General features: G+C 42.1%; 2 protein-coding genes across 3 annotated transcripts; one reads left to right on the forward strand and one right to left on the reverse strand.

Annotated features, from left to right (window-relative positions):
* Positions 1–49: 49 nt before the first annotated feature.
* On the forward strand, positions 50–12,726 carry LOC139463388 (uncharacterized). 2 transcript variants are annotated; one of them, XR_011653044.1, is made up of 16 exons: positions 50–703; positions 7,158–7,810; positions 7,946–8,023; positions 8,160–8,244; positions 8,499–8,666; positions 8,773–8,868; positions 9,106–9,201; positions 9,362–9,454; positions 9,628–9,723; positions 9,849–9,944; positions 10,078–10,173; positions 10,443–10,538; positions 10,673–10,769; positions 11,132–11,248; positions 11,579–11,712; positions 12,716–12,726. XR_011653044.1 is itself a non-coding variant. In XM_071244647.1 (15 exons), the coding sequence occupies exons 1-15, from the start codon at positions 241–243 to the stop codon at positions 11,640–11,642; spliced, it is 2,394 nt and encodes a 797-aa protein (XP_071100748.1). In that variant the 5' UTR covers positions 50–240; the 3' UTR covers positions 11,643–11,892. The 2 variants fall into 2 exon arrangements, 1 of the variants encoding a protein (XP_071100748.1); XM_071244647.1 differs by lacking the exon at positions 12,716–12,726 and having other exon boundaries at positions 11,579–11,892.
* A 3,180-nt stretch (positions 12,727–15,906) lies between these two features.
* LOC139463389 (uncharacterized) lies at positions 15,907–21,824 on the reverse strand. The gene is made up of 4 exons (XM_071244648.1): positions 21,794–21,824; positions 20,945–21,066; positions 18,912–19,350; positions 15,907–16,337 (listed from the first exon to the last, which is right to left on the reverse strand). Exons 1-4 carry the CDS (start codon positions 21,822–21,824, stop codon positions 15,907–15,909), a joined length of 1,023 nt encoding a protein of 340 aa, XP_071100749.1.
* Positions 21,825–22,115: the final 291 nt, after the last annotated feature.

Raw genomic sequence — 22,115 nt, forward strand, 5'->3', positions numbered from 1 at the left:
AGATTATCGGGGGAGGACAACGGAACAGCCACATTTCATATAAGAGGACTAACTCGGTGTTTTGTCAGTACAGTGTAACGAGAGGTTGAGGGAGTCGGATACGTACAAACTACCAGTAAAATACCCCTCTCATTCATTACTTGCTTATAACGTCCTTCTTCGCCGGATATATGCACAACCTTGTGGATAGTACTAGAAATAGTAGTTAGTGTTCGACAAAAGATTCTCATCACCACCATCATGTTCGGCTGCAAAGAGATCCGATGTGTGATGCTATTTTATATATTTATGCACCTTTTACACAAGTCACATTCATGCATTTTGTTGCTGAATGGATGGACACCGCTCACTGTTTACGAACGAGCAACTTATGCGGAGATAGTGGTTTCTGCCAATGTGGTACGAGCGTTTAAAGACGTGAGATCCGATTCTGAAACTTACACAGCTGAGGTGCAGGTACTGGAAGTGTACAAAGGTGCCGAGTTTGTGGATGATGTGTCATCCGTAGAGAGGAGCAGGAAGATTTACAACATCAGCAACTTCGGAGACAGGTCAATGTGTTACGCTGACGTCGTTCCTGGAGACACCCACATCATGTTCCTCACCATGTACAACGGCCGCCTGTCAGCCAAATACGACGACATCTTTGGAGCTGTAGCAGAGTTTACTTCTGCAAATGAACAACAAATCTTGGATTATTTAGGTAAAAACCTTCATAATATTTATTCTTATCTATAACACAATATTAAAAAATATCTTTAAGAATCCATTTTTATAATTTGTCTAATATCAATAAGTTCATAAATTATATTATTTAACAAATACATTTAAAATTAGATTTGTTCTTATTTAAATATGTTAACTTAGAAGGATTGCAATTATAAATGTCAACCACGCTGAGCGTAATTTAATTACTTAGTACTACAAATCAAGAAGATTAAGGTAATCCTTTAATCTTAAAGGCGACGGTAACGTTTTTGTCAAATGACTGTAATAACAACTGTCTAGGTAATGATCTGATTTTTAACATCGCGACACAGTTTTGACGACACGGGTATTTTTTAAAGAAAAGAACAATAAATGAAGGGATTATTCAATATATAACTTTAAGTGTTACAAATGTCAAATTAATACACGTTTAAAAAATCATGATCATAAATCTTACTATATTGTAAACCGCAGGAAACTACGGGAGACGATTAAGTGGAAATAGCGCAATATTATTAATCTTGATCTAGAGCGTAATAGAGATATCGCGTCCCCTGTGGCGGCCGATAGTGATCTATCTCGACAGATCAACACTGTCAGCGAGCCTGCCAGCGATAGTAGCTTTCTATACCATTCTCTTACCCTCTTCTCACTTGCCCACGGGTAAGTGGTTTAACGGGGGATAGATTTCAATAGCATGATTTACCTGAGATAAGAACACTTTAAAATTAAATCTCTCTCATAGAACCAGGAAATATATCAAACTCACTTTCTAAAAATCCGATTTAGACTCTTGAATTATGTACTACTTTAATAAATCTTTTATTAATTATTACCAATGGTGATTAAAACGTATTTCACAATTAATTTATATGCTGTGAAATTCTATGACTGCAATCGAACAGTTTGAATTTATTTCCATGTCTGTAGGACATTGAAAGCAGCGGAGTGAGATCACAAGAAATATCAATTATCCAGACTGCGTGTTAGGACATAGTAATGGTCGTATTAAATAGATCAAATTAATTTTGGTTCACTTCAAGGTTAATACTCGTCGTGCCTTTTTCTCAAGCGTTTTAGTTTACAGTTTGGCCAAGAATATTGATACCATGCCATGATACGATTTAATACAAAATGACAGAATACATAGAATTCATTCTAACATAAAAGTACCTAAATTAATTTAATAAATCCACCAAATATCAACATTGTTTTACCCGTTTATTTATCTCATCACCAAACAATTTGTGAAAGGTTCGATATATTGAAATTCTTTTTAAAATTAATTTCATTTTGGTGGTTATAAGTGATATTTAAAATCACAATATTATTACTTAGCCCGCATCTAAAGGAGCCCGACCGACTTCACGTAATAGGTGTTCATATGGACAACGTCGGAACTTTATCCGCCTCGCTTGAAGATTAATGTCACAAATGCTGAATACCTAAATACTTTTTAAACAATTCGAGATGGCTATGGACTTGCTAAGTACTTATAACGTTGATTTAAAGTCTTAGGTCGTATGCCTACCTTGCCATTAATCAAAAACAAACTCTCCTTCTGATAAAAACCTCGGCGGTGTGAATTTAACACCGACACTATGTGCTTTATGGCCGGCGGGGCGACTGAAGTCGGTAAGCGTCGTGATATGTTGTTCTTTTATTGCTGGAAAAAAAAGTTTAATAGACTTTGAATGTAAATGGATAAGACTCGGGTTATACATAGCTCTGGCTCGTGTAGAAAAATCGAAGAAAATTAACAAAATGTCCGCCTACACCCTAGCTTCTATTTTCACAAGGCACCTGTTCGTTATAGTGAAGCGTGTGTGATAGAAGTAATTATACAGGACACTGAGTCCTCAGTCAGTGCCTTACATCGAGGGTTACCTTATGGTCAATTTCACCACGGACATTCCGGCGACCAGTGGTCAAATGCCGAGTTTAGGAGACATGGATCAAACAACTAACGCCTGGGAAATAATTGCGGGGGATTTTCACTCCAATGGGAAATAAAACAGACTGTTAGAAACAATTATTAACGATATGTCGCCCTGATCTGCCTTCTACCATGGCTGCCCTACCCCGTCGACTTAGAGCCATTCAACGTTTAGTATAAACTCACACACATTATTTCTAATTGATATTGCTCAACTCTATCTGGTTATTTTTTAATTTAGTAATAATTAAAAGATTTATTGAACATATGACAACTTTTTAAAACAGTATATTCATGTTTATTATAATTACATAACTGAATAAAAAAATAAAAGCGTATTCAACTCAAACGTATTTAAATGAATGATAAACTGTCACGACTGTGATTTCTTTCGTCCCGTTTGTCACTGATAACAAGGTTACTTGTCATTGATAACAAGCTCACTTGTCATTGATAACAACATGAAGTGAAACTGTGCTACTCGTTTACTCTCAGGTGTACTTGATCTTGTAGTTTATCACATGTCGTTTAAAGCGGAGATTAACTCGTCCTTCTCACTTGCTCCTATGGCAAGTCACATGTGGAGGACTCGTTAACATACCCACGTTGTGTTTGTAATGTACTCAGCACAGCACAAAACAAATTTAAAGTGGCGATTAGATTGGTGAGAAAAACCCTTGAGTATGTTAACTAGCATGGTCTTGACATCGAGTTTCAGCTGAGCGGAAACATAAGAAGGTAGAGAATGAGTAAAATACATTAACACGTCATATTTCGGCGTTTATTAATCACCTTGGTTACCTAACGTATGACAACAATTTTCGTGTTAAATTTAAGTTTGTATTGTTTTATAAGTTTATTTATGTAAACATATCTACATTTTAGTTATACGCTTTCCAATTGGTATTTCGTCTGTTTTAGAAGGTTGTTGGTGGGTTCAAATCTAAATAAGATATTATTTGTTCCTTAAACGATCGTGTACTAAACCTGACAGTTATTGCTTCATTATGTTGTCCTTTACAGTTACTCGATTCCCTAATACTTAAAGCATAACCAGATTTAGTCATGAAACATATCTTATTGTTCTGGGGCTTTGTCGATTGCCTAGGTACAAACGCGAGACGGGCGCGGTCCGTTGACGCCATGACCTTTAACCGACCTTGAAGGGACGTCAACCGACGGGGGCTTTTTCTGGCTTCGCGGCTAACCCAGGAATTAGTTCGAGAACAATTCCTCTCGTTTCTAAAGTTCCCTTCCCGCTGGGGTCCATTATTACTGAAATTCCTAACGTGAGTGTACGCGAACGGTTCTATAGTAGATCATCTTTGGAGCGTGGCAGTGACTGACTGTTATTGTGTGGGCCGTCTTAGATTAAAATTTTACCCGAAAAGCTGGGACAGAAATTACATATGCATGCATATTTTGTCTGCGCTTGATATGTTTCATGGTATTATGTAGAGTGTATGATCAGCCCATTGTAGATTGCTTTAGGATGCCAGGCTAACATGGCCTAAAAAAACTAGGTTCATAGAATTCTCGAATTTACAACGAATTAAACAGTTAAGTTACAATAACCTAGGACATTAATATGGTTGTAAATTATACACGATGTTTAAACGCCTGCCCGCGGACACTACTATCCAGGAGAACCACAGACAAAGCTTTAAGATCCATCCTTGATAGTTTTTTTTCAAGAGCCTTGTTTTCTTTGTTGAGTATGTTTTTATTGTATCTGTAGCCGAAATAACAGTTGAAATCACACGCACAGGAGTCGAGGTTTAATTTTGTTCCCTGTGGGAGATTTTTACACCGTTTTTTGATTACGACATTTGACGAGTGACGATATTTTCCTCCAAACTAATTCAATTTTAAACTCGAAGCTCGGGTAGAGTTGACACGAACTTGCCAGAGAAATTGGATTAAAACGTTCATGCATGACAGATCTGTTTTCCGCTTGAATGCATTTTGAAATTATTGCAGAAAATGATATCAGCTGTTTGGAATAAACTATATGCGCTAGGGAGCCCATGATTTGTTTCAAAGTTAAGTGCCAACGAAAAGGACCCCCCAATGCGACTGATGGCACCCTTTCAACACGCATTGTATGTAATGTGATTGGCATTAATTATTGGAAATTATATCGATCTGCAATAGAACACTTTGTTGTAATAATAACGAAAGGGAAAAGAAGTGGAAATTGAGCCCATTACCTACTTAACGACACAGAGAAACCGGCGTTGTAATTTCACTTTTAGGAAATAGTTCCAGAAACTGACCATTTGGCCTGTCAACTAGTCAACCATTTTAACTCAATTTCACATTTGAAGATGCTTCCTAGCGGAATATATAGTTTCAGCAACAACATGTTCGATTTGTATGTTCAACGTTAAATTAGCTAGCGTTCGTGTGTACGTTGCACAGCCAGCTCTTGACGTTCGGCAATGATATGTTGTTACTTGTAGCAAGGGGTGGAGAGAAGGGACGACTTTCACCAGAGCAAATAATGTTCCCCTTATCCTCTCAATACACCGACCACAAACAAATAACATAATAAAACCCTCCTTGAAAGCCTATTGAGCGAAACACCGGCAGTAACAAACTTAGACTAGACAGTTTCAGCCGGGTAGGACTGCGGGTAGTGGGCTTGTGGACACAGCGTTGGTTAAGGCATGGTTTGTCCAGCCTCGTCCCGCTGCGCTCTGGCTTTCTACAAGAAAGACGCGTTGGTTTAGCGAAACAGAGAAATTTGATAGCTGATTATTTGCCTTGAAAGACACTGCATTTATTGGGTTTGCTTTGTATGATCCGTGTAGACCAACCACCCGATTGAAAGCAACACGTTTCGTACACATCCACCCGTACGCTATTCCCTTCAGTGTCCTATCAGCAGACCACACATTGTATTGCAGTCTATATATGCTGAAGCGCTGTGAACGAACCTCATGAACTTTGATGCTATCTTTACCAGACTTTGTCAGTTAATAACAATTTATTACGATTTTATCTTTTAATTGTGACAGTAAAATGTGAAACCTTATCCTGTCACGTCTTAAACTGTGCATTCTCCAAACAATATGATGTTTTGATTGATCATAATAAGCTTGCGCATCTGTTGAGGTCTCTAAAAAACGAATTTCTTTCGTGGTGATAATGGTAAGGATAAATCCCTTACTTTTCTCTAAAGTGTAATTCGTTCTTTAAGAACAAATTGTCAGAATTTGGAGAATAAAAAGATGTTTCTTGCCCACCCCGTTTCATGACGCGAGGCTTCGTTCAAAGAGATTGTCAGGGCATAGATTATTGTGGCAAACAAAACAAAGATGGACTTGTTGCCGAGCATGCACCCCTCCCTCTCATCTACCACAGTAAATTATCCTTACATCATCGTCCATAGTGCTAGGTCGATTATGAAAACATGCCCACTAGACCACCGTGAGTTTGGGCATTGAGAACGGCTCCACGTAATTTCGCGTCATTTATTATTTCTGTGTGGTGCTATCCTCTGCAGCAAAGTTTCAAAGCCTTGCCTAGGGCTCTCTGAGGCTAGCTTTCACTCGGCTGTGACTCTTTTTCTACCTAAGTAGACGACAGTGAAAGAACAAGCGGATCCCATTATGAAATGAAATTCGGGAGGCTGACGATGAATTTATCAGTGGATATAAATGTTACTATAATATAGGCTATGTTAACCCTTCAAGTTTCCATTTCACCCTCGCTGATATTGCAATAAGTCTGCGTCATATGTTTAAAAGAAATCACGGGAAACTCGTAATAAAACCCCCAAAAATTTACATTCTCCAAGTGTAATATTACATGCACCAACCATGAAATATGTCATTTACAAACGGTATACTGAATACTATGATATATAATGTGATTACTATTTAATAACTTCATGAATTTACATCACCCAAGCTACAAAGGTATGAGGGTTAACGCTTGAACCGAGCGATACCACATTAAATGCCACTGAAAAGGAAAATGACACCAATCTTGTTGAGTGGAAACCCGACCCGATAGTGTCCCCATCTCATGTGCCGAATGTTCCTCAGTCGGTACAGATTATAGAGAGTTTACACTTAATTACACCGACACATATAAAGCTGACGATGAATTCACGCCTACAATAGGCATCAGTCGGGTGTGGCAGCTGTGGGAGCGAGACTGGATCATAGGAACACGGAGATACACAACTTTAAGAAGGTCACACAGCTCGATCCCTTGATCTAAGACGAATCACATGATGCGTAATAACAAACGACTAAAAAATAACTACTTCTATTAAGATTCTATTAAAAGACAGATTTATGACTGAGGATTGTTGTCAATTCACCTGCTTCTATAGCAGCTACGTTTTACCCGCGTGTTCTTTTATATCTTTGGTGGATTATAATTTGTGAAGGAAAAACTGGTGATTATTGCTTACATTCATCAATTGGACACTACACAGTTGTATCGTTAATTATTGTTGCGTATTTAAATATAAATTTATCATTATGTTTCGTCATTTTAGGTTGGCACACGTGGTCCAAATGGAACGGTTGCAGCGCCCCCTGTGATGGTGGAGTTCAGATGCGACATCGTACATGCTCGAGAGAAAACATAACAGACTGCACTGGTGCATCTACTGAAACGCGGAAGTGCAATACATACACGTGTAATGAAATTACAGACCTTGTCACCAAACTAGGAATGCCGAAAATGCCTTTCGGCGTCTATAAGAACCCGAACAGGACACACGCATATGAAGTCACCCCTCACGCCAAGCTTTTCTTCCCGGTTGCATCTTTATACGAAATCTCGTTCCCACGAGATTTCAGTGTGGCCTTGACCTTTAAACTAAATCCTGGTTACGAAGGTTACCTTCTCACAGTTAACGATATCAGAGGAAGACAGAGAATTGGAATCCATTTTGGCACAAATGCTAAATTTGAGTATTTGGAATATCATGATGGAAGGGTTGTCTCCCTTGATTTTGATGTCGCTGTGACTGATGGGCAATGGCACCAGCTGGCGTTCAGCGTCAAAGACGACATTGTGACCTTGTTTTACGACTGCGACACCGTCATGAGCAAGACCCTTATCCGAAGGAAGAGTTCAAGTCTTGGAAAAAACTTGATGATCGCCATTGGACCTTATTTCGCCAGGAATGGCCAACCTTTCAGGGTAAGGATTGCATTCTTTAAACGATTAGGATAACATATCAACATCAACAATGATGTTTCACAAATGTAATCATATATGATGAAAGAATATAAGCTTTATATTTTACTTTAAATTAACCATTCTTTTCTGTTACAGGGTAGCATTGAACAACTTGTTCTGTCTGAAGACCCAAGTTTCGCTGAGCTCCAGTGCCACGTGCAGAGTGACGTCACGGTAGGTACCTCATTAACATCCACAGGTTGATAACAATAATACATACCGCTTAAGTCACTATCAATTATAGTCTAAGGACGCCTAAATAATAATCTTAGACAACTGATTGGCATTGATGTTTTTTTATCTTCTTTAGGATATGCCTGTAAAGGATGACAACAAACCCGTCACCAGTAAGCCCACACAGACTGACCTCAACAATGTAACAACGAAACCCACTGGTAAGTCAAATACACCAACATCCCTTGATTGATAAAGTGTATTATAACCGTCTGTTAATCGAGTTAGCAAGTGACTGTAAGGCCTCATGTGGTTATGACTGTGTGTATTAAGCGTCTGGTCACATGTAGTCTTACAGTTTAATGGGTAGTTCTTTGCTAGTTCTTGGTAGTGATGTTAGTATGGAGTATAAACACGTGGTCGTTTTTGTGTTTCGCTCTGTCTCTGTTTGACTGTACGGCCTCTTGGCTTGCAGTGTATGGCTCTGATTGGTCCTCGTGGTCCTACTGCAGCGCCTCGTGCGGTCAAGGGCGACAATCCAGGACTCTTTTCTGCCGGAACAACATTGTGGCTGTGGACCGATGTGTGGCCAAAGACTCTCCTCACACGCAGACACGGCTGTGTTACCTGCAGGAGTGTCAAGGTGACACGGTTATAAAAAGTCACTTAATAAAACACAACGCAACATATAATTCAGCGCATGGAAATCAGTATACAATTGTATTAATCTAGTCCTTTTTTTCTTTCAGTGGAGTGTCAGACTCCTTGTTTAAATGGCGGAGAGTGTAACGCCAATGGAACGTGTGACTGTCCGATGGGATATGATGGCAAGAGATGCGAAACTCGTAAGTTGTAGTACAGTGCAATTTAAAGGGAGAATAAGAGAGATATACATACATACATACATATTTTCTAAATATATTAATCAAATTACTAAAAGGAACAATGAACTTGTTATTTACTCCATGACATAAACATGTACAGCCTATCGAAAAAATAATTAACGTACGTGTTTACATATGTATTAATTATCCGTATGTTGGAAGAAATGATTACTAAAGCTGTTTCTTCTCTTATTTCAGCATCCTGCCCTTTAGGCTGTGAAAACAACGGAATCTGTGTCGGCCCAAACATGTGCGCATGCCCAGATGGTTACACTGGTGCTAACTGTGAAATGCGTAAGTATACTTACTCGAACAACGAAACTTCATAAAATGGTTATCTTACCAATCAAAACTGCATTTTCAATTCCTTAAAATTCGAGACAGAACATTCATTTCCTAGAGCAGCACCTTTTTTTCTAAGCCAAATAAAAGTAACCCTTGTTATATTTCACAGCCAAATGCGAACAGGGATGCTCCAATGGCGGACGTTGCGTTGCCCCGGGGAAGTGCGCATGCCCATACGGCTACCTGCAGCCGACGTGCAAACGTAAGTACCGATTCTTTATAAAAATACCGAATCAGAAGAAACTCGTCAACTCACAAGACTTAATAATATCTGTATATACACACAAGCAAATTTGCTCTTGTCCGTAACGTAAAACGACACGAAAATATATTTTTGTCTGTTCACTATAATAAGAGTTATGTCCCTTGTTTCAGCCTATTGTCCTATGCAGTGCCACAATGGAGGGAAATGCGTGCGGCATAATGTCTGCCGTTGTAAGAAAGGCTACACGGGGAAAGACTGTTCAGTTGGTAAGTTAATATCAATAAGTTGCTGCTAACTTCAATAAAGAACAATTACAAGTTAAAATCTTTGTAACGCATCGTATTGTTGCAAAACTAAAACATATCAAACTAAACTGTTTTCTTTATTCTAGCTACCTGCAAGCGTGGATGTTTTAATGGCGGAAAGTGTGTTGCTGCCAACCGCTGTTCCTGCCCGAGTGGATACAGAGGGCGCTACTGTCAGAAAGGTACGTTGTTTTGTCAAAGACGGTCACGTAATGTTTCTTCAGAATAACTCCACGTTCTTAAACAAGAACTTCGACATCTTTCTCTAATTACACTTTATGTTCTTAAATAAATATTTTCAATCTTCTTTTACAGCTAAATGCCGACCAAGGTGTCAAAACAGCGGCAAATGCATCGCCCCCAATGTGTGCGGATGTAGAGGAGGTTACTATGGCAACCGGTGTCAACTATGTAAGTACAATACATATCTACCCTTAGTTTCTTAATATTGAAATGTAAATACGAGGAGCCCATTCTTGGTGTCGACAGCGATGGTGTGATTGGTGTGATGGCGTGATTGGAACAATATTAAAAGGCGTAAAACCACTACTCACTTCGATTAAAGTAATCACAGTTCTGTTATCGTAACTGACTTGTAAATTTCCTTTTATTATTTTATTATACTAATTGTTATGATTATTATATAATATTTTATTTATTTGAATCCTTTTTCGTTCTAGTTCAATGCTTCAAGAAATGCAAAAATGGCGGAACTTGTACTGGTCCTAATCGTTGCGCATGCCCAGCTGGGTTCTCAGGTCGAAGATGTCAGAGAGGTAAGCATGGGTCTTCATATACAGCTGCCTGACATTAAATCAACTAAACTTACTGTAAAGTGTCAAATATTTAAGTGTTATTACAAAAATATGATATTTACGACAATTTTAACGTGATTTTGTTCTTTCTCCAGCACGTTGTCGCAGTGCCTGTCTTAATGGAGGACGGTGCAGGAAAAACAACAAGTGTAAATGCCCTCCCGGTTTCAAAGGCCGCCGCTGTGAAACTAGGTAAGTTTACATCCCAAATCACATAAAATACATATCTTTATTCACACAATGTAATCGTGAACATTAGGGGTATTGGTGTAAGCACTTAAAAAGCGCACTTATCACACCGAAGATCTGAGTTCGATTCTTCACATTGCTACAAAATGCGACTCGCTGATGTCCCATCTGTTAAGAGAGTAAAGTGTGATTTTATGTCCGCTTCATCAACTCTGCTTTTACTCTACATTTTTCAAGACGTTACTTTCTAAACTGCTTTCTGCCATTCTTGCTTGTGTATGTCTTTGCTTATTGCTTGCTCTGCTGAACCTATTCTCATCTATCCTTCGCTTTCTTACAGAACGACACCACTTTTCTATTTGTAGAATATGCAAATACGAGAAGCACTCCGTACCACACACACGGAGCTACCGTCGTGTCGTGCGGGAAGAGTATGTCGCCAAGTGTGGCCCCTGGCACTGGAAAACGTGTGTCAAAACTAGGTAAGAGTTGTCTCCCCAGACCAAAACAAGAAAGAGTTACCTTTCCTTACATCTGTTCTTCAAGTCATGCGTTTTTACTGTTGATGCATCAACATGTCGCCTGGTATAACAGAATTAAACTGAATAAAACGTGTGTCAAAACTAGGTAAGAGTTGTCTCCCCTGACCATAACAAAAAAGAGTTACCTTTCCTTACATCTGTTCTTCAAGTCATGCGTTTTTACTGTTGATGCACCAATATGTCGCCTGGTACAACAGAATTAAACTGAAAAATATCATTTCTTTGACATGTACGTTTGGATATGAACTAATTATTATTTTGTATTTTCAGGTTAAAATACGCCTTAGTTGTGAAGGACTCGTACAGGACGGCTTACCGATGTGTCGGGCCTTAACTGAGGACACACGGCCAGGGAGAAAGTTGAAGATGTAGCCATCTTGTGAATGAAATGTTGAGAGGCGATGGTACATTGATATTTTATGTGATCGCGAGAGAAATCAAAAGCTGCCATTTGTGTCATGCACCCCTACCGGTCTTTCACAGAAGTCATTATTTACTTTGCATTTTTATGCCCCATTTTACACATATTTGTTGAGTTGAGCTTTATGTACAATGTCCGTTGTTGATTTATTTATATATATTTATTTGAGCTTATTACCTTTTTTACCTTTTTGATATTGATATTAAAAGATGAATTTGAATTCGCTGTCTGTTATTATTTCAGTGTTCAGGATGACAACACATTCAGAATATCTTCTTGAGTAAGGTTTACTTGTTTGTTTCCCTACTGTACAAATAAGTAAACAAAGTATGCACCGTGATGACTTCAGTCATATAGTCACAAGTCATTTCACTTGTATACTACCCAAAAGAGGTTAAGGACCTCCCGATTCTTTTATGTTGCTGTAATTCACTGTCATTTCATGTCAGAATAACTATATTGATGAGTGAGTGAGTGAGTTGGGTTTAACGCCGCTTTTAATCATTCCAGTTATATCACGGCGTGTCAGCTTAATGTGGGAGGAAAGCCCGAAGTGATGCAGGTCTAAGACGTTTACCACTTCGGTGAAACCCACGAGCACGGGTATGGTGCTGACAAACCTAGAAACATAATCGGGGCGAACCGGAATTCGAACCCACAATCATAGGTTTCTGGCGTGCCCAAGGGACGCAACTCTGCACAGCGAATCGCGGCGCCTTAGACGACTGGGCCACCCGTGCCCCCCTATATTGATGAAAGAATCAGGTGACACTTAACTTCTGTTGAGTAGTATATTCAATGAAATGATCTACCTTGCTGCGAATAAGCAGCTAAATCACATTACAATGTCCCGTAAATGTACAGGGGTGTGTGCGGTGTGTATGTGTGTGTGTGTGTGTGTGTGTGTGTGTGTGTGTTTGTGAAACTGTGACTTTGCAAACAAGTTGAGATATCATTTCCATTCAACTGAGCTCTTTTTAACATAGATTACCCCGTGGGGATCCGTGACGTTAACGATACGCAACAGTTTGAAACGTGTCTGAAATCTAGACGTCCTTTCAGAGAAATGTGTCTGACCGTGGCACACGGGCGCCTAAAAAAACAGTGGTCACTGCGGTTTGGGGGTCGTGGAGAGCGGCATTGGAGACACACCATGTTTTCTGATGCATCCAGGTTCTGTTTACGCTTTACAGATGATAGACAACGTGTTTGGAGATGGCATGGAGAGAGGTACTGTCCGGCAGCTGTCCAAGAGCACGATGTGGTAGCAGCATATTGGTCTGGGCTGGCATCACATACGACACCAGGACGGATGTGATGACCACGTTAAATGGTCATCCCATTTGCCCAGCGCGTAGGTCAGAACTTTAAGTTCGTCATCACAGAGCTGGTGTTGCAGTAGGTCTGAGGCAGCAAGGTCTCACACCGTCGCAGTGGAGACTCAGCATAACACCACTGCCACAGGCTAATTTGCATATCACGTGACGGACTTTTCTCTTGTTTGTAAACAAACGCGCTTTTTAAGAAATCAGTGTAGAAAGGACTAATGCAAGTATTTGGGGACGCTTAACATATTGTTTTGCATAATTATATAGATATGCTACTACAACTGCAACAGTGAGTTGCATGACAATATATATAAATGCATCAAAGTGGCCGTATCACAATCTCTCCGTTGGGCTTCGATGACAGCACTTGGAGCCGTACAACCAATGTAAACAAAGGATGACGACGCAAAAACAAATAGATTTTCACGTATTAGGATACTTTCTAATGAACCGTAAACATTCTTTGACGTTTGTTTATGAAAATGTGTAGACTTGTCAAACATGAAACGGATGAAAAGCATATTCAATATCTTGAATGGACTGTGAAAGATGTGACGAATCGTCACATGGCGCTGGCCTGTGGCAGAGGTACTATGCTGGCTGGCTGCCGGCCGCATGGAACTCTGGGTATGAGAATGGCAGCAAGGTGTCACAACCTGGCCAGCCAAATCACCGGACATGTCACCCATTAAACACCTTTGGTATGTTCTGGGACGAAGGGTCCGCAGCCGACATCAGCGTTCCCAGAATTTGCTTGGGAAGACCTTACAAGAAGAATGACGAAGGATACAATCCGTCGTTGAATATCCAGAATGCCCAGAAGATGTTCTGCCACATAAATGCTTACGGGGCATGGACCAGATGTTAGCTTTACTATGGAGATTGAATTCTAAACAGTTATTTCTATACATATTATTTCTGAATATATTTTGGGGTTCTCTGAAATATTGTTCCTCGGAATTAGTCTTAATATTGCTGAGTGCGGCCTGAATCGACAAACAAATCAAACTAAAAAACCAAACAACTTTAAACGTTTCCTTTGAGGGATGAGCTACAGGAAGGACCATCATCTTCCCTGACGGCCGGTGCTTCGGGTAGAACAGCGCATGATCACCAGTTCTTCTGGTAGAACAGCGCATGATCACCCAGTGTTTCGGGTAGGACAGCGCATGATCACCAAGTGCTACGGGTAGGGCAACACATGATCACCCAGTGCTACGGGTAGGACAGCGCATGATCACCAAGTGGTACGGGTAGGACAGTGCATGATCACCCAGTGGTACAGGTAGGACAGTGCATGATCACCCAGTGCTACGGGTAGGACAGCACATGATCACCAAGTGCTTCGGGTAGGACAGCGTATGATCACCAAGTGGTACAGGTAGGACAGTGCATGATCACCCAGTGCTACGGGTAGGACAACACATGATCACCAAGTCCTTCGGGTAGGACAGTGCATGATCACCCAGTGCTACGGTTAGGACAGCGCATGATCACCAAGTGCTTCGGGAAGGATAGCGCATGATCACCCAGTGCTTCGGGTAGGATAGCGCATGATCACCCAGTGGTACGGGTAGGACAGCACGTGATCACCCAGTGCTACGGGTAGGACAACGTATGATTACCAAGTGCTTCGGATAGGATAGTGCATGATCACACAGTGCTTCGGGAAGGATAGTGCATGATCACCCAGTGCTACGGATAGGATAGCGCATGGTCACTCAGTGGTACGGGAAGGATAGCGCATGATCACCCAATGCTACGGATAGAATAGCGCATGGTCACTTAGTGGTACGGGTAGGATAGCGCATGATCACCCAGTGCTTGGGGAAGGATAGCGCATGATCACCCAGTGCTACGGGTAGGACAGCGCATGATCACCCAGTGCTTCCGGTTGGAATAGCGCATGATCACCAAGTGATTCCGATAGGATAGCGAATGATCACCCAGTGCTACGGGTAGGACAACGCATGGTCACCCAGGGCTACGGGTAGGACAGCGCATGGTCACCCAGTGCTACGGGGAGGACAGCGCATGATCACAAAGGGATTCCGATAGGATAGCGCATGATCACCCAGTGCTACGGGTAGGACAGCACATGATCACCCAGTGGTACGGGTAGGACAGCACATGATCACCCAGTGCTACGGGTAGGACAACGTATGATTAGCAAGTGCTTCGGATAGGATAGTGCATGATCACCCAGTGCTTCGGGAAGGATAGTGCATGATCACCCAGTGCTACGGATAGGATAGCGCATGGTCACTCAGTGGTACGGGAAGGATAGCGCATGATCACCCAATGCTACGGATAGAATAGCGCATGGTCACTCAGTGGTGCTACGGGTAGGACAGCGTATGATCACCTAGTGCTACCGGTAGGACAGCGCATGATGACCAAGTGCTTCCGGTAGGACAGCGCATGATCACCCAGTGCTTCCGGTAGGATAGCGCATGATCGCCCAGTGCTTCCGATAGGATAGCGCATGATCAGATCACATTGGACAAGTTTGAACATTATTTGACGTCTTGTCTTGACGATGTTATGGATATCGTGGCGGCTTGGTAGTCAAGTGGTTAAAACATTCTCCCGAAGAGTCGATTCCCAACGTGAGATTTATGTGTGAACACCAGTCCTGATGCCCCGGTCAATGATAAACTATATGTGGTACAGGTTGCAAAAGGGGTGACAATGAATGACTCACTTTGGTATGGTATGTCAAAACCTCTTGTGGTTTTGGTGATGGTCTAAAGACAAAAGGAGAAACATCACTTTTGCATTGATAACAAAACCACACGTAATACGTGATATTGTTTTATTTACAATCCCGTCCCCCAAACACAATGCACTCAAGAAGAGTATATATCGGGCTGTGGGGGAGCATCGTATACGGGGCTGGGTGGAGGGACAGCCCCCATCGAGGGCTGGTCCGTTGGTTCTTGTGGCTGGGTAGTGGCTTGTGGGGGTTGGTCCGTGGGTTCTTCTCTTTGAGTGGTGTCTTGTTTGGGCTGGTCCGTGGGTTCTTCTGGGTGGGTCGTGTCTTGTTGAGGCTGGTCCGTTGATTCTTGGGGTGGGGCCGTGGGTTGTTGGTGCTGCTCCGTAGATTCTTGGGGTGGGGGCATGGCATGCTGCTGCTGCTGCTCCACGGGGGGTTGGGACTGGTCCATTTGTTGCGGGGGTGGGACAACCATAGTTTGATAGCATGGTTCTGGCTGCATCTGAGTCTGCTGGTTCACAACCACCGTCGTTGTCGTCGTCACTGTTGTCAGGTCATCTGCAGCTGTAACAACAAGGCGGGATGCATTGGTTTAGGTAACATGGTTACAGCCATAGTTGAATCATAGAAAAGCTGGCCTAAAACAACGTCGTTACATACAAACTGGGGGCCCAGTCGTCAAAGACGCCGCGATTCGCTGTGCAGAGTTGCGTCCCTTGGGCACGCCAGAAACGACCCGATTCTATTTCTAGGTTTGTCAGCACCATACCCGTGCTCGTGGGTTTCACCGAAGTGGTAAACGTCAGAGACCTGCATCCCTCAGACTTCTTTCCCACATTAAGCTGATACGCCGTGATATAACTGGAATACTGTTAAAAGCGCCGTTAAACCCAACTCACTCACTCACTACAAACAAACCACAGAATTTCTCAGTGTGCACCAATATTCCAGATATGAATAAATAACGACCTCAATTAACGGTTATATTATGTACATTGTTGCTGAAGAGTGACGGATATTCAGTTATGTTGAACATATAAGTAGGTGATTGTGCAAAACACACGTACTGTACGTCAATACGTTAACTCACTGTGACATGCCTATGACCATTACCATGCTGGGTTACGGCTGAAGGGCGGCGGAATACATGCGTAGAGCTCGACCGGCTTCCAACAAGGCATTTTCTTCGTTACTATTCCGTATTCGCATCACTAATGTCAAGATTCACGCTCAACTACGTCACTTAGAACACAAACATGCTTGCAGAATAAAATATAATACTGGATCAAATTCAAATGCAATCAGTGTTAATTTCCGTTAAGGTACGTATCTACATATACCGTTATAAGCATGTCGTCAGATCTAAACGTGCTCAGAATCCTGCCCTGTATACGTAGGGAACGAACGTTTCTGTCAAACCTGGCACACAAACTTGTCACACAATCTTGTTTTTGCCGATACATGTGTTAAGTCACAAATCTGATGAGATAGTCGACTGTTCTACGACTATCAGTATCGACACTGGGTACAGCATAAAGTCTTCTCGGTTTTGATGTCAGTTTCTGGCACTTTGAAGCATCTTGAAGCATCTTTGAAGTTGACGTAGGTCCTCTACCAGTATCTACACAAAGACTAATGTCACAACCATCGTTCATTGAGAACTACAACAAAGTCGCCCGTCTTGTGACATCGGTCCTGAAGTCAAGCACTGTCAGCAGACAGGCGGTACACACTTAAGTCCAGAGGAATGCCTTATGTCTGAATGATTTTCGCCTTTTCCTGAGGTATCCCTCCACCACTATACCTGGATGTGCGGATGTTAGGTACATGAAAGTGTGAAACAAGTGCATTACAAACACATGGTGAGTGGGTGAGTAAGTGTTGATTTTCTCCGAAGTTTCCCCTAACCAACTGCTGGGCAAAAGAAAGTTTTCACCCTTTTTTGGTGGGGGCGAAAATTAAACAAAGAAGAAATGCTTATTCTATGGTGCAATATTTGATGCGGAAATTACTGCCATAATACTTATCATTGAGTATCTCACAACATGAATAAACCAAGTAACGTTTTGATAATTTTTTGGTCAGATCCAAATCAAATACTTTCTCCTGCCCTGCAGTGTATATCATAGCGCTTTTTGTGGATGGGTAGACTTGTACCAGACCAGCCAGCTTCATCTAATTAATTTCATCTGTAGCAGAGACAGTTGTGTGTCCATTGCACAAAGCAATCGTGGCTCTACGATGAGTTAAAATGATAAATAATCGTAGCGCTATGATTGCAATGTTGTTGTGGCCCCTGTTGTATATATCCTTATTCACAAATCTCATTTTAGGTTCTTAAAACAAGAACGACAAAGGGAATTCAAATGAACTTAAACGACTCACCACATCAGTATTCGACATGTCACAAGATATATCATTTTACTTCCTGGACGTTGTTTGTAAAGAAATGTGCCAACAAAGCATTTCGTTTTCGAACCATTTGCAATATCACCTCAAAAATAAAACATTTAAATTTTTCTAAAACATATTCCGTGCAGGTGAAAAAACATGCTTGAACATGCAAATATAACACATGTGGTCCAAAACCCCTGCTCTTGCCGTGGCAAGAGCGTCCGTACCCTTGCCTTTTTACCAAAGTCATGTTTCCTGTGCTAAATATGATTGGACTACCGCACACATCGATAGTCCAATCAGAGAACGTTTCACAAAATCAGCATCCACGACTGGTACACCTTCGCATGAAAGTGTTTTACCACTGCCTGCCTTTGTTGATACGAATATGTCTTTTTCTTCTTTTAACCCCCCAAAGATTGCCTATGTTTTTGTGTCAGGGATGAAATGGCGAATGTTTTCGTTATCTGATCGACTAAGTCGTCGCCTACGTTAGTCGCCATCTTTGTGAATTTACGAGATAAAAAACCCGATCTGATTGGATATCGCGTTTTCATTACAAGGGACACAACTCGTGATCTACGCGAGGTGGCGCCAGGGTCGAGTCAAGAAAAGTGGCTTTGGTGTGACAAGGGTAGAAACTAGGCTTTGATATGGGCTGGTGGACACGATTGCCTCGGGAAGACGAAGAACCCCTTGACACAAAGTGTTTCTGAAAACTGTGTATATAACAGAAGGACATACCTTCCCCTCTGTACACCATGCTGATGGTGGATCCATGTAGACAGCTGGCGATCATTGGGTAGAGAGGCTCCCCGTCGGTTCTGATGCCTGTTATAGCAGTCCCGTAGTACCGCTCGTCAGAGCCGAATTGAAGGGTGCCAGAGTCGACGTCAAGATACATGAAGATCTTGTCCGGGAGTATCTGCTGGGACTGGGGGTACTTCTTCACTATCTTGTTGTTGTGGAACGCTCTTCTCGATCTCAGGTCGATTCCCCACGACTCCTTGTTGTTGCCGATCAGAGTGACCCGCCCCTTGCTGTGTAGGGGTGCAGACTTTAGCCCCACGCCGACAGGTGCTTCTGTCCCCCTGTGGGCTGTTGGGTAGACAATCTCGAACACGTGCTTGCCAGTCGTGAAACCACGGCTCCAGCGGGCAGCATCCGTGTCGAACTTGCCGGGCTGGAAGAGACACACGACTTCTTTGTAAGCATTGACAGAGATAGCTACGTATGTATAGGGTATTATATAGTATAGTTGTATAGAGAAAGAGAACACGATGGAATTACTTTTCTTTGAAATAGCAAGAAGCAGCGATGTCAGGGAATCCCCTTTTGGAAAAGACTCTTAATTCGTTCTTCTGGAAAAAAATCCCAGTAATTATATGGAAACAGCACCCTCATGCCATAAACACACGATCACACATACACACACACACACATACACACACTCACACACATACATACATCCACATATACACACATAGCCCGCCTCCGTGGTCTAGTGGTAGGGCGTGCGCCCCGAGAGCGAAACTTCCGGGGCTCGATCCCCGGCCGCGTCATACCAAAAGACTTTAAAAGATTGAACTTCTTGTTACCATGCCTGGTGCTCGGCATTAAGGGGTTAAAACAAGGACTGGTCGGCTTGGAGTCAGTATACTGTGTCTGAGTGGGGTATTCATGTTAAACTGTGGCATGGTATCTCAGTGGGCTAGCACTGTACACTCGGCATCAATCCGGACTAGTACAAGCAGCCACACACATGTACAAGCACGTCGCTTTTTAAGTGCATTAATCTTGGATGAGACGTTGGATTTTTACCTCACCACATAGAGACACGCACACACGATTGGCAGTATTTAACGGTATTTGTTAACGACTGAGTTGGAAAGCGCATGGGTTAATTGCGAAATGTGTAATTTGTTTATATATCTGAATGTATATATTTCTAATAATTCTTTGAATTTGATCTAATTCAACGCAAAAACACGTTGTAGGATGGAACAGATGTCTACCTCGTGAGTGAGTGAGTTAGTTTTAAGCTGCTTTGAACAGTATTGTATTTACATTAGGGGGTGGCAGCTTGATGTTGAGACTAAGCCCAAAGACACAAATGTTATTCTGAGTTCATACTTCAGTAAATTAACTTAATTCAATTAATTCAATTCAATCATTTCATCATAGAGTGTACGGGTGGCCCGGTCGCCTGAAGCGCTTGAATTCGCAGAGTTACGTCCCCTAGGCGTGCCAGGAACGCATGACGGTAGGTTTTGATTCCGGTTTGCACTGAATATTTTTCTAGGTTTGTTTCACCAAATGATAAACACATAAGGCCTGCATCACTTTAAGATTTCCTCCACAATCCAGCTGCAGTCATAAAAATTGACATGGGGGTCACGGGTGGCCCAGTCATCTAAGGCGCCGCGATTCGCTGTGCAGAGTTGCGTCCCTTGGGCACACCAGAAACCTATGATTGTGGGTTCGTATCCCGGTTCGCCCGGATTATGTTTCTAGGTTTGTCAGCACCATACCTGTGCTCGTGGGTTTCACCGAAGTGGTAAACGTCTAAGACCTGCATCACTTCGGGCTTTCCTCCCACATTAAGCTGACACGCCGCGATATAACTGGAATACTATTAAAAGCGGCGTTAAACCCAACTCACTCACTCACTCATAAAACTGACATACTGTTTACCCAAACCCACTCACTCACCCTCGTTTCAGTTACATTGAGATGAAAGCTGGAAGCACCCCGAGGGAGAGGACGACGCTACTCACCCTGCTTCTCGTCATGGTGGTGGGGGTGACATGGGACATTCCTTCGGAGAAGGCGTCGAACTTGTCCACGGCATACTCGTCCTTGACCTTGACCGTGTAGATCCACCTGGGGATTGGTTCCTCTGGAAGGTATAACAGGTTACATCTTTATCTTCGTGTAGCATTCGCAGCAGTTATCTCCCGTTTTTGATGCGTTGTTATGTTAATATGCTGCGCAGAGTTGTTTCCCTTAGATTGGATTACTTTTCTTTCTTGTTTAACGCCGCACTCAGCAATATTCCAGCTATATGACGGCGATCTGTAAATAATCGACTCTGGACGGAACAATCCAGTGGGTGATATCATGAGCATCACTTAACCATTCGTGTCCACCATAATGAAAAAGTGAATGCTTGCTTTCAACGTTTGTACTTATCCATATCTGATTAATTCGTGTTATGATAACGCCAAACACGGGATGAATGCGTTGAATCCATATTGATTATCACTATAATCTGTTTGTTGAACGCAACGCTCAGCAATATTCCAACTATAGGGTGACGTCCTGTGAATAATCGAGCCTGGACCAGACAATCCAGTGATTGATATGGTGAACAAAGACCCACACCCTAGGGTTACGATGACACGCTATCGACCTATCAATGAGCTACACCGTCCGATCAACTTAGTCGCCTCTTACGACCAGGGTCCCGTTCCTAAATGCGATCTTAGCGCTACGATGATCGTAAGCCTATGTTAAAGTATGGGACTTACGATCACCTTAGCGCTAAGATCGCTTTGAGGAACGGGGCCCTGGGGACCATTCTAACAAGGATTCCCCGCGGGGTTTTGACCACTACATGTACATACGGTTGTGAGTAACGCTCGACGTGATACCCATCTTTCTGTTTGTGAATCGGTAGAGTTCCTGGAAGAAAGAAATCATAACGTAATGAGCAAGAAAAACATGTTAATATACAAGCGCATTCTCTATACAAAGCCACCCGCACTGCTAGCTGACTGTGCTGCGTGACATAGGGCTGAAATGGGGATTCTGTGCCAACAATGGTTTTTCAGTTTGGACAGTAAGAAAACCTGGGACGCCTGACCCGTAACTAGACTTAATGTGCTAGTCAGCTCTTCTGATTCAGGATTCAGCTCTCCTGAAATCTGAAGGCGATGTTTATTAAAA

This window comes from Haliotis cracherodii, unplaced genomic scaffold, assembly GCF_022045235.1.
Source record: "Haliotis cracherodii isolate W230 unplaced genomic scaffold, xgHalCrac1.p SCAF_16, whole genome shotgun sequence".
NCBI lineage: Eukaryota > Metazoa > Mollusca > Gastropoda > Lepetellida > Haliotidae > Haliotis > Haliotis cracherodii.

Excerpts from the sequence above, each read along its gene's own strand:
- LOC139463388 (XM_071244647.1), top strand. The coding sequence starts at position 241 with ATGTTCGGCTGCAAAGAGATCCGATGTGTGATGCTATTTTATATATTT. Across the intron at positions 7,811-7,945 it reads GGAATGGCCAACCTTTCAGG|GGTAGCATTGAACAACTTGT; the intron begins GTAAGGATTGCA and ends TTTCTGTTACAG. Across the intron at positions 9,455-9,627 it reads CCTGCAGCCGACGTGCAAAC|CCTATTGTCCTATGCAGTGC; the intron begins GTAAGTACCGAT and ends CCCTTGTTTCAG.
- LOC139463389 (XM_071244648.1), bottom strand. The coding sequence starts at position 21,824 with ATGGGTATCACGTCGAGCGTTACTCACAACC. Across the intron at positions 19,351-20,944 it reads CCACCATGACGAGAAGCAGG|CCCGGCAAGTTCGACACGGA; the intron begins GTGAGTAGCGTC and ends TGTCTCTTCCAG. Across the intron at positions 16,338-18,911 it reads CATGGTGTACAGAGGGGAAG|CTGCAGATGACCTGACAACA; the intron begins GTATGTCCTTCT and ends TTGTTGTTACAG.